This window comes from Pipistrellus hanaki (genome assembly GCF_964339955.1).
Source record: "Pipistrellus hanaki genome assembly, chromosome: 16".
Lineage (NCBI taxonomy): Eukaryota > Metazoa > Chordata > Mammalia > Chiroptera > Vespertilionidae > Pipistrellus > Pipistrellus hanaki.
Genome location: NC_140518.1, coordinates 21,769,406 through 21,782,633, shown reverse-complemented (window position 1 = coordinate 21,782,633; position 13,228 = coordinate 21,769,406). Strand labels below are relative to the sequence as shown.

Below are 13,228 nucleotides of genomic sequence, written 5' to 3'. Positions count from 1 at the left end.
ACAGTTTTTGTAGAGCAACCTGGCAGCAAGCGTCAAAAGTTTTTCTTCATCATATTCTTTGACCTATTAATTTCACTTCTGGGACTCTACCAAAAAAAGATACATAAGTCTAAACATAGAGAAAGTTTTATTCATATACAAGTTCATCACAGCATTATTTTAATGATTAAACAAATGAAAATATGCTAACTAATAATAAAAGGCAGGTTGAGCATAGTATTATATATGTATATATACAACACATTACGTAATTGCTAAAACGACATCTTCCAAACACGACAATCACTTGAAAGGTATGTAATGGAAAGTGAAAAAATAAAGGACATAAAATGTAACATATTTATGTTCATGACTATATTAAAAGACAACCACTATGTCTGGCTGACCTGAACCCTATAGGAGCACAGAGTACCAAAACCTGTAAGAGACTATCAACTAAGATAATTATTAGGTACTTAAAAATATACAGATTATTGTGACATACAACTATTATAAACTTTTCATTTAAATATTGTAATTACTCTGAGATCATCATTCTAATTTGCTGAACAAACTCTTCAGTGTAGAAGAAAAGGGACAGGAACTCTTTCTGCCCAGCCTAGGAATCTCCAATATTTAAAAGAGTAAAGTCAAAGTTGGCATTAAAAACAAACAAACAAACAAACAAACAAACAACAACACACTTAGGTTTATTATCACCATCACACAATGCTAAAAGCCATGGTTATTTGTTTGTCTACTATGATACAAAATAGAAAAATTACTTTCTGTTGATTTAAAAAACAAAACATTTTTACAACCTGGTGTTCAAGGTTATGTTTAACATATAGTTCCAGAAAATGATTCATGCATACTCATGTTGCTATACTCATGTTGCTATACAGTAATTACTATACTGATTTTTAAAAGATTATCGTGCAAATGTTGACTATATATTAATGGCTCTTAACTCTTATTATTCAGCAGAATCGTTTTGAAGACTTTTATCTTTATTTACTGGAGGTCCGATGCACGAAATTCGTGCAAGGGGCTCGGCCCTCTCAGCCACAGCTTCGTCTGGAAAGTCGTTCAGCTGTCGGGTCTAATTAGCATATTACATTTTTATTATTATAGATTGCCTTGAAGACTTTTTAAAAATACAGATGCTCTATCTCCGTCTCCAGAGATTTTAACCTAATTAGTCTGTGGTAATACTTTGGTATCAGAATTCTTTAAAGCTTCCTAAATGATGATATTATACAACTTGAATTATGAACTACTACCATAAATGATTTAAAACTACTCAGTTAAGGTTGGAAGAAATTTTAAAATAAAGAAAACAGCTAATACTTACACTGAAACTTCCTAAGGTTGATTAATCCATGATCTCTTATAATTCTAGAATGAAAACCACAATGTTTATTATAGTCAGTTTTTACATTTGATAACGTTTTCCACATGCAGCTTTTACCAGAAATCCTAAATATTCTGAGGCGAAATATCGGGGTCTAAAGAAGTCAGTCCCCACATAGTTCTGCGAATCACTTAGTCACTAACACAACTGTAGGCTCTCAAGCATCATACATTTTCCCCTCTCCTTGGGCTGAGCAGACTCTCAATAACTATTTGCTGGATGAATGAATGAACCAATTAGCATTTACAAATACTGAAAAATACATGTCTCTAACTTAAGATGAAACAGAAAGGAAGCTGTATTCATGTCATAAAAATTAACTTATTCAGCTTAGGGAATTTAAGGGAAATTTAGGGGAACCTTGTTAACCTTGAAAGGACAGCATGAGCACACATTCAACATTTACAACTGTACACTGACATAATGCTTTAAAACTATTTGAAATAAATATTATGCATGTTTAATGGAAGGGCATCATAAAACATAATATCTAATAGCAGCCTCAACAATTGAGTTCTATAATACTGTCTAGCTCAAACTGGGTGTTTAAAGCAAAACAGAATTTAAGTAAACCATACAGAATGATGTGCCTGGAACCTTTGATTTATACCAGAGGTATTCATGATTAGCTAGGAAGCTTCTCACGAGAGCAGCATGTTAGCTTCTTAGCACTTCTCAGAAGTTAACTAGACACCCAGAGAGTGAGCTTTACTTTGCATCACATCTTGGTCCCTGAACTGTGTCTCCCAATTTAATCAGTACAGCAGTTCCCAAGTTCCAGTCCTTTTTATTGTTGTGATGCCACTATGTCTCTAGGTAGTAACAGCACGTGTCAGTAACATGCCTCCTCCTCTCTCTCCCTCCCTCCCTCCCTCTCTCTCTCTCTCTCTCTCTCTCTCTCTCTCTCTCTCCCTACCTCTACCTCCACCTCTATCTCTACCATATATACCCTTCTCTGAACTGTAAAAAGACTCTGTAAACCAACAGGGGTCTGTGATCTATAATTTCTCAATCTGAATGTATGTTTTTTGTTCTATTGCAAAGAGAAGAAATAACCAAGAGTGCCTGAAACTTATTCAGAATTTCCTTTGAAATTCTTTTAGATAAAAGATTCTCATTAAAAAAAAAATCCATTAGAATGAGAACATTACAAAAAAGCATAACAACTTAATAAAATCTTGAATTTATTTTGTTCCTTTTTTCCTTAAAACAATGCACCCACATTCTTCACTGGTTATCAATACTTCAAGAAAGGTTAAGGAGAAAGTAAAACACACACACACACACACACACAAACAACAAAAAACCCCAACAGGTATTATCCTCATTTGATAGATGAAAAAATTGAGACCCAAGGTCTTCCTCAAGGTAACAAGATAAGCCACAACAGGAACATACTTACATACTATATGTGTATGTGGTCAATAGTTGAAAGCTGAAAGAAGGGTCTTAGTTTTCTATACTTACTTTTTCCGCCTTTGTCTCTCCTTTAACCTGGAATGGTAGATATCTACTACAGCCATCTTCAGAGCTTTAAATAAACAAACAAACAAATACATATAAATAAAGCCAAGTCAAAAATACAAATCTTTAAACCTCATATTGCTAACTATTCCATAGTCACTCAGTGGTCTAGGAGACCAATCATTAGCTACAGGAAAAAAAAAAAAAATAAGAGAAATGAATTAAGTTAGCACTATGCTACATTAAACCATTCTTCTAATCTACAATGTATGAATTCTGAAGAAATGCTAAGACTTAATAACTTCAGTAGATACTGGAACTATTCTAATAACCTATTATCTCCTTAAGCATTGTATAAATTGAGAGTTTTGTGGTTTTTGTTTTAATTCCTTAAGGTATTTATGAAGAAAGGGGCCCAGTGCACAACATATGATCTGATGTGTCCAATGGAAAAACTAAAACACATTATTCTAATGTTAGGTAACAAAATTTCTAATAACAAACCAGCCTTCAGCCTTCACAATAAGAAATTTGGTTGTGTATGACAATTACTTCTTCCAGGCTAGAAAGCTTCTATCCAAAATACAGCCTCTGTAATACTAATCAACAAAAACAGCAATCTCATCTCATCCAAAGAATATGAGATACAAGTTCCGGTTTAGCTCAGGGGGGCAGTGAGTCAGCACAGATTTGTATGTTCTGCTAGAGTAACTCTTAAACCTTGTTTTGCAATGGATGTTAGATGTGCTCTAGCTGAACCTCTTCTCCCTATTCCACATCCAGCTACCTTTCCTAGTACTAGTCCCTGGGGGCACCTCCATGGAATTGTTTGAAACCCACACTTCTGCTGGAAGTAGTTTTAGGGTACGGGAAAAATGGAGCCAATTAATGAAGAGAGCAGAACTCAATGGCTTGTTAGAATCATCATTTCTTTCACTACATGAAAGCAAACAAAATTAAGCAATGCACAATCCTGGTGCACTATCAACATGGTAGCCCTAGCGAGATAATAGAAATAAATTCTGGATACTCCATCCTGACTCATTACTGCCTATTTGCCCTAAGGATAGTCTCAGATTAGAAAGAATACCAAAATCTAACATGCTGGGCTGTGAACAGATGCATTATATTCGTCTGTAACTTCAATCACTGGGAAATGACCAGAAATACTTTATCTAGGCCATTCTCCTTTGGATCTGAGATAAAAATAACAAGTTCTAGCTGGATGATCTGAAGAAGTGAGAGAATGCAATATTTTTTAAAGTTTAAGTATAAAAAAAAAAAGTGCTAACTATCATGAAAATTATTTTTTTCTAACAAGTTCAAAAATTTAAACATGATTATTTCATTTTTTTTCTCATAACTGCCAACAAACTAAACATAATTCAATGATAACAAGTCCATGATTTAAGGCAATGGTTTTCAAACCTTTTTTAGCTAGAACTCTTTCTACAATGAACTCTTCCCTGATTTATAGGGTGGTTCTATATAAGCCCAGGTACCATAGAATGGCCCTTGCCGGCCACCATTTCTAGCAGTTGCTGTGGAACGATAGGCTGTAGAATGCCGTGCTGGTGGAGATGCACTTCACGTGCCTGTGTGGGGAAAGGGGGATGAGAAAAGGGAGGGGAGGGTGTGTCTCTGACATGCAGTGTAACCTTATACAAGTTTTAGAGTGGATTCTATTTCTTACGACAAATAGACTTAGGAAGTCAAATGTTCAACCAGAAAGAGGAGCAAATATAACAGCTAAGGAAATAGTTAAAATACACTATCATATTCCAGGCTCTTTATGTGCCTCATCTCATTTATCCACCCAATGATAAGATGAGTTCAACAGGAAAGAAATTACTTCACGATGTAGTGGAAATCACTGCTAATTTTGAAAATATATATATTTTTTAAATTTTTCTAAGATACTAACTTACCATGCTATTTCCTGAGATTTGTGTGGGGATGACTTAATTAAAACAGAAAAACTGAAGAGACTGTTAACCCCCCCGCCTTCAAAAAAAAATTCTGTAAATAAATACTGCTAATAATTAGCTCTATAGCTTGATCATTCCAATAGTTTAAACAACTAGCTTTGGGTAACAGAAAGAAGGAAAGAAACATAGAGAAGATTCGTCTTTGAAGCTCTCTCTTTCCTGATAAAGCACACTCAGGTTGCAGCAAATGATTATAAGTTCTTCACTGCATGAATAACCTCGAGAGGGCTACAGCACAGCAGGCAGAATAAAATGACAAGGCAAACACTGCAAGAATGAGAATCATCAGTTCACATTCTACTTATAGTGACTGGAGGTTCCAGTAAAGTGGGAACAAAGAACTTCGGCCTGGGGACTGAAGGGTCCTGGGTTCAATTCCAATCAAGGGCTCCATCCCCAGTAGACGTGCAAGAGGCAGCCAATCAATGATTCTCTCTTATCACTGATATTTATATCTCTCCTTCTCCCTTCCTCTCTGAAATCAATAAAAATATAAAAACAAAAACAAGCCAAAACCACCCATAACCTATGCACTGATGCAAGGCCTCTGAAATCTCAGCCTTGTGGGAAGAACAGTCTCCCTGGGACTATCCTGGGTACTGATGACAAAGTCTCCAAATGCCTGGCCTTAAAATATTCCAAGTAGTGGGCAGAAGTCAGAGGCAGCTCCTTCCCACTGCAGTGTATTTCTAACATTGTTCAAAATAGCTAGCAACATGTTTCTGTTTTCCTGACAGAAGGCACTACTGTTTATTTGGCAAGAAAATCAAGGCAGAAGCCTTAACTGCAGGAAAACCGATCAAAATCCCTATTACAACCACACAAGTTCAAACTGATGACTCGGGTATTCCCAAGAAGCAAAGCTTTTTAAAAGTCTTTCCAACCCCTCTTCTCCGCCCCCTCCACACACTCCAAGCTTTTGGGCCGAGAGGTACACAATTAGCTATGTGAAGGAAATAAGACTACCCGACCTAAAGGTTACCGTCAGCAATTAGGACGCCTGAGGCAGGCTAACTCCTTTGTACATTACCCTGTATGTAAAACGGGAACATATTTATCCTTATTTATTAGGAATGTGGTTAAGCCATAGGAGACAACAAATGTGAATATCACCCCCACCTCTCGATATAAACCCAGCAACAGAAATTGAAGGTTGTAAAGATAATTAGCACAGTATTAAGATCATAGACTTTGGAGATGGCTCTGTCACTTGCAGGTTACATTACTTCAGGCAGGTTACTTGATATTTCCATTTCTCAATTTCCTCAGCTATAGTAATGCCCAACTCAGAGAGTTTTGTGAGGATTAAATGAGTTCACACAGGTGAAGAACTTAAATGTTAATATGTATTAACTGTTATTAATAGCATTTATGTCTAAAATTGTCCTAAGCATAAGATAGTCAAATCACTATGAAGAGGGAGGGTACTTGCAAAAGGTGAGTGTGGGTAGAGACCAGGTTAAATCTCTGATCTGCTAACTGTAAAAGGGTCTAAAGACCGACAGTATTGGCCAAAGGAGGGCTTTCGGTGGGTGGAGAAGTGAGGGAAAATCCATGCCTGGCCAAAAAAAATTTGCTCAAATTATCTTTCCAAATAAAAGGAGAATAAACTCTTTCAATGTGCGACCCTGAGATGTGTTGAACACACAGACACAACACAGAGGAATGATAATGCCTCTTGCTTGCTTCAGTTATGAGACAGCAATGGTTAGAAGATGTTGCAACCAGGGTTTCAGACCCTGGGAAACTCTGGGAAAGAGGAGTCCTCAAATTTAAAGAGAGATTTTCCCAAATGAAAGCAGGGAAAAGGAACTACACTGTGTGTCTGCACTGAAATTCCCACAATACACCTGCCAAGACCACAAGAGTGCCAAGTTATGAGTCTTCTGCAAGTCTCTTTCTGAGCCCATAATTTCTGCATACTATTTCAATAAAATATAAGGCGGTGTTATTTAGGGCTCCCAGAACTTCCTTATTTTCTTCCTCAGACACTGCTTCACTTGTATGTTCTTTGGGCCCATTCTACAAGCCTTCTGGTATGATTGGAATGCAATTTATTATCCCTCCATTATGTCTCAGGCCTCTATAATGGACCATTCAACTCCATTTTATGAGACAAATTCCATGAATCATAGCAAAAGTCTTTGGGTAAGGAAACGGGCTTGGTAGCATCTGTTGATCTTCTAGATGCTCTGGGATGGAATATAAAAAACACACCCAGCCAAACAGTTTGCTTCCTTCTAGTAGTTACAAGTGAGGAAACATAAAAGGAATGTTGTTAATGCTCAGTAATATTAAGAGTATAATGGTATAATGGAATGGTAATAATGTCATCTGAATTAGGTACCATCTTTCATTGGAGACATTCACACTCTATGACTAATCAGTGTTACCCCCTTTCTTTCTGGCAGAGGAGACAAAAAAACAGTAAGCAAGAGTCTAGGACTTGCCCAAGATCACACAGTGACTCAGAAGCAAGCCCAAGGCTGAATCAGTGTTCTGATTTGCACAAAATATGTGTTCCTGTCTGTTCTAGGTGTGCTACTTCTCCTTCCTTCCTGAGTCTCCTTGGGCTCCTAGTCCTTATTCTATGAGTGCTCAGGGAGAAACTGCTCTCAGCTCAGGGGCAATATGTTCCATTGGACAGAGGGTCATGCGGCCAGAGGAGCTAAGAACTCAGAGCCATAAACAAAGCATCCCTTTATGGCACCAACAAGTCTTCCCTCTAGTACTATGAAACTTCTTTAAAATATTATCACCTTTTTGGAGATTAGGGAGTGGAGGATGCAGGCATTATTACTTATGTTATGTTAAAGCCACTTACCAGTATGCAAACAATCAATAACTAATGCTTTGGTTCTAGTGCAAATGAACTAGAAGCAAGTGACTAACAAGTTTTCCTGAAGCCGGACCGGTTTGGCTCAGTGGATAGAGCGTCGGCCTGAGGACTGAAAGGTCCCGGGTTCAATTCCGGTTGAGGGCATGTACCTCAGTTGCGGGCACATTCCCCAGTAAGGGGTGTGCAAGAGGCAGCTGATCGATGATTCTCTCTCATTGATGTTTCTAACTCTCTATCCCTCTCTCTTCCTCTCTGTGAAAAGTCAATAAAATATATTTAAAAAAAAAAAGTTTTCCTGAAATATTAATGTTTAATGCATGTAATATTATTATATTTAAGATAGTTTTTCTTGAATTGGTGTTTATTGCATATAACATTACATGTAAAATCATTTTCTTGAGATGTTTATTGCATGTATTATTATATTTAAGTTTTCCTTAAAACATTAATGTTTATTGTATATAACATTATTATATTTAAAATCCTTTTTCATGAAATAAAAAAACAGTTCCCATTTGGAAAAAAAAAAAGTGACTTAAGTTTGTATAAAATTGTAGGAAGAGCACAAATAATTAAAGTATGTTTTAGGTTTGATATGCTAACTGAAATAAAAATTGTTAATCAATCGTTTCCTTCTGATTTTTTTCCTTTTGCTCCCACTTAACAGAAAGTAGCACAAGTGCACAAGGACAAATTACAGATCTTGCTTGTAAGAAGAATGAAGAGTGAAATTAAATCCCAACCATTACTACACTTTTCTTAATAATGTTGAGGCTTAAGAATGAAGACCTTGGATTAGGGCCCAGAGAAGTGACTCAGCAAGTCTCTTACGTGGTTTAGCCATTATTGACATTAGAGATTCTAACTTTCAAAAGTTCAGGATTTTTGAACAATATATAAAAGATTATATTAAGTTGCCTTTTTTTGCATTCTGGAAAAGAAAGAAACAAGCTAGAAAACAATACCATTTTAATTAAAGCTGGTGTCTATGAGGAGAAATACTGAATCCACATACTACCTTCAAGGGAACAACAACACAGGTGAGAAAAGACAATGACATGAGTTACCCAGAGTTGAAGAGATTGACATGATGACTGAACAAATACAATGATGAATCTAGTGAGTGCCAAAGTAGTTTGCTTTCAAGCTTTCCTCTTTTAGTTCAACCTGCGTCACTCTGACTTTCCTTCAACTTGTGTGGGAGAAGTGAGATGAAATTTTGAAAAGAAAATGGCTCAAGAAATATGTAGAGATAAAATTTTTATGAGGACTCTTTCTTTGTTTTAGATCTGGTGTTACAAATACCAGAAGGTAGCTCTTCTATGGAATCAAATTCCCCTTCTAATGACAGAGTAGCAGTTAATATCACATGAAAACTTGATTTATGTATAATTCAACAAGGATTCTACTTGCCTTCCCTGCCTGGGATATAGATTTAAGAGAAACAATGAAGATGCTGCTTGGGGAATATAGAATCCAAGGGAGCACTGTTCATATTGTATCACATTCAATTTCAATTTGAACTGAAATGAAAGAGAAGACTAGCGATTATCTCAAATATGTAGTTCACTGAAAACAGAAGGAGGTGGGGGAAAGATTCAACAAAAGTCTAACCATCCACTTTTTAAAAATATGTTTTTATTGATTTTTAGAGAGAAAGGAGAAGAAAAAATGTTAATCTGCTGCCAACTGTGCATTTCTTACTGGGGATCAAGCCCACAAACCCGGTATGTGTCAGGACTGGGAACTGAACCGGCGACCTTTCGGTGCATGGGATGATACTCAACCAACTGAGTCATACCAGCCAGGGCTAACCATCCACTTTTAAGAGCTCTGTTGGTATTAACCATTTATATAAGAATACAAAGATTGGCATAAATCCCTAAAGGGCTAATCTTAGAAAAGAATTCAGAAATGTTAAAAATTCAACAGTTCTGAGGAATGAGAAATTCCTAATCTTGGTCTAAAAAATCCTCAAAGAACTTCCATTCTTTTCCTCTGCAGTGGGAAATTTGGGTTAACAAATCATAGCGAACGTCTAGTATCAGTTGCTACTCAAGTCCCAAGGTCTTCACATTGCCCCCCTCCCTTCTGAGGAGGCAATGAGGGCCAGTTAACTAATTAGCCCTACCTCAGTCAAAAGGAAGCCCTACCTCAGTCAAAAAGGACGATCATACATCCCAAGGAATGGGATATTCCCAACTATCATTATATAATCAACATTCTCACCATCAGCACAAATGATCTTTTTCATTTTGGTCAAAACCCAACAAAAAAGTAAGTCCAACAACTTAATCACTAGATTTTGAGTCCCGTTTAGGACAGGGGACGTGTTTTATTCATCCTTAGATTCCTAGACCCCAACACAGTACCATCACATAGTTTGCAATCAATAAAAACATTTGTTGTTACCATGTAAAATGTCCGAGTCATCTTCAACAAAATCGATGTCTCTCAAGTCCCACTCTGCGTAATTGTCAAACTCCTGTGGGGGGGGAAAAATTCCCACCCCAAACGTATCAGTTTTGAGTAATATCTTTACAATAGTCATGCATTAAAAGCAAGTAGAAAATACACAGGCAAACATCACTTTAAAAGTAGTGAATGGGGTACAAAGCCAGAATACTGCCACAATAAGAAGAAATCACGGGGGAAATCTAAAAGGCTTTCAGGCAGTACTGACAGCAAAAATGAGAACTTTATTTATGAGCTCACAAATAAAGCCAGGCTATTGTTGTAAAAATTAAAAGTAGTCTGTTTATAAAAGATAACCCCAGAAAATCTAACTCTGACTAGATCTTCGGGTATGAAAATTATCTGCATTAATTCATCTACCTTTTTACTACTTTCTGAGGGCTCTATTTATGCAGTAGATATGTTCATATTCCATTCAATGAGTACAATTGGTAGGGATAGTGTCTATGGGATAGCTCTACAATACCACTTGCCATGAAAAAAAAAAAAAAATGCAGATCTGGGCATGGCTAGCAAAATTGTTTGTAGCTCACTAAATCTTTCAACTTACCTCCAAGGGCACTGTACTTGTGCATTAGATATAAATCAAGCGACCTGAGACTACATTCACAGGGCTTTTAACTCTATAGCTGAACAAGGAACATGTAGTTTTTATATACATTTGTCATTCTTTATCTCATAAACACAGTACAGGGATCAGCAAACTACAGCCTGAGGCCCAAACCTAGCCCAAGGCCTGTTTCTGTAAACAAAGTTTACTGGGGCACAGGCAGGCTCGTTTGTTTACATGTTACCCATGCTGCTTTTGCAACAATAGTGACAGAGTTCAGTAGCAAAATAGACTTTTTTGGTCTACAAAACCTAAAATATTTACCATCTGGCCCTTAAACAGGAAAAAAAAAAAAAAAAAAATGCCAACCCCTGATAGAGTACATCCTTGAAACCCCTTAGATATGGAGTAAGAACCAGTCTATGCAGTATATCAACAAGTAGACTGTCAAATTACAGCGGGGAGGGGAGGAAGATCTGGGGGAGATAATAGATCAACCGAAGGACTTTTATACATGCATATAAGTACAACCAAGGGACACAAAACTCTGGGGAGGGAGGGGATGTGTGGGAGGGAGGGAGGGGGGCAAAAAAAAATCAATAAAATATATTTAAATAAATAAATAAATAAATAAATAAATAAATAAAATAAATAAAATAAAAAAGGAAAAGAAAAAAAAAGAAGAAAAAAAAAGAGCCAGTCTATGGAAACCCCACACTACTAAGAGAGTGGGAGCCCACACCAATGACATTTAAGAAACTGGTTCTTGGTCTGAAGAACTTTCACTGCTCTTCATGTAAAAATGTTTACAAATGAGAAAGTGCACACAAACAGAAGAAAATGTCACTGCTTAAGGGACTACAAATTACAGTGCTTTGAAAATCTTTTCTTTTTTAGTGCTATGAAACCTAGGGCTAAGAGATATTAGCCTCGTCAGAAACAAAAATGAGCATCTCCTACCTCAATGAAATCTGCTCGAGCTGGCATGTATCCTGCCATGTCCCGAGAAAGCAAAGAGTCAAAGGTGGGTCGGGGAGGGTCTTCTGCCGCTGGAAAATGTAGAGTTTTTCTTATTTACTTTAAATGACATATAAACAGTCATTTACACTCTAAAATATTTCTGTTTGGAGAAAGACAGCGTCTGAGAGAATAAATAAAATTCAAAAGATTTTTATAAAGGAAAAAGTGAAAGAAATAAACTATTATGGAAACAGACTGATTTTTTTTTTTTTAAAAAAAAGGAAATTAAGACTTAAGGAATCCTTGAAAGCAAAGATAGGAAAATTCGCTCTGCTTTTTGCTTTTAACATGTGAATAAACAAAGGATCTTTTCTTTAATAGTATTACAGAACATAGGTTTTTACCCTGTTTCCTTCAAGCATCCTTATGCTTTAAGACTAATCTCAATTTATAAATCTCATCCAACTGAGAGGCCAAAAAGACCCCATTGGGTTTGGAAGTTAGCTGGAATTGAGTCCCAGTTCTAACTTCCACTAATCCCCTGACATCCACATGACCTTGCACAAATTTAACCTTTGTGTAAAACAAAAGCGCCTGCTCTGCCTAGGTCACTGGGTTTCTATGAGGAACAAATGGTCTAATGGATTTAGGAACTGAGGACAACATTCCAAATACAAGGTATCACCAGGCTTTGAGGCAATCAGCTTTGGAACTGTTTCTATGAATATGAGGAAAGGGAGAGAGGAAGGAAGGGAAAACATTCATATTTCATTACTTGTGCTCTGGGAGTCATTGAGGAAAGATGTCTATTTATAATTCATCATGCTTTTGGTTATGTTTTGTTTAAAGACCCATGGGTCCCTCAGCCACATGTGAATAAAAAAAAAAGAAAAGTGTGCGATTATTGCCACAACTAAGTGAACAACAATAACAAATTGCCTCTTGTGCTTAACACTGGGATGATTAATAATTAACGAAAATAAGTCAAGTAGTGGACTTTCTTATTAACTAATATCTATAATCATAAACTCTCCAAAGGGATTATAAAAAGCTTTGTGTTCACAACAGCATGGAACTACACGTCTCAGGTGTAACTACACGTTGGATCCAGGCACCCTGGTGTCCAGCAGAGAAGGGAGATGTACCCTCCTGGCCTCATTATGGCCCTGACTCCCAATAATGGCCATGCCAACTCCTCCTTTATTTCGTAAACTCATTAGCTGTCCAAGTCAACAAACCATTATGAATTTGCTATGCAACAGGGCCCTAAGTATCCCTTTAAAAAAGGGAGGCACTTACAGTGAAATGGAATGGCGGTGTCAGCAGTTTTTGCCTCCTCTGCTTGCTTCAGGTTCAGCAGGGTAGATGCAAACAGAGGGTTGTTGATGAAATGCTTCATATAGTGCTTTTCACACTCCTCCTTGGTCTTGGTACACATCTGATTAGCTACATCCTGCCTAGAGGAATGTGAGGAAAGAGAAGGAAGTAGTGCGTTCAACTAAACATAATGATAAAAGCAAGGTTTGTTCTTTACAAATTTTAAGTCCTATCCATATAAT

General features: G+C 36.8%; 1 protein-coding gene across 2 annotated transcripts in view; it reads right to left on the bottom strand.

The window, feature by feature from the left end:
- TADA2A (transcriptional adaptor 2A) overlaps positions 1-13,228 on the bottom strand; it is a 35,679-nt gene that overhangs the window by 9,731 nt on the left and 12,720 nt on the right. For both annotated transcript variants that reach the window (XM_084864216.1, XM_084864217.1), the window contains 5 exons: positions 12,969-13,126; positions 11,670-11,758; positions 10,097-10,169; positions 2,861-2,924; positions 1,334-1,377 (listed from right to left, as the gene is read on the bottom strand). In XM_084864216.1, coding sequence (XP_084720342.1) covers positions 1,334-1,377; positions 2,861-2,924; positions 10,097-10,169; positions 11,670-11,758; positions 12,969-13,126 — 428 coding nt within the window. The remainder of the gene's footprint in view (positions 1-1,333; positions 1,378-2,860; positions 2,925-10,096; positions 10,170-11,669; positions 11,759-12,968; positions 13,127-13,228) is intronic.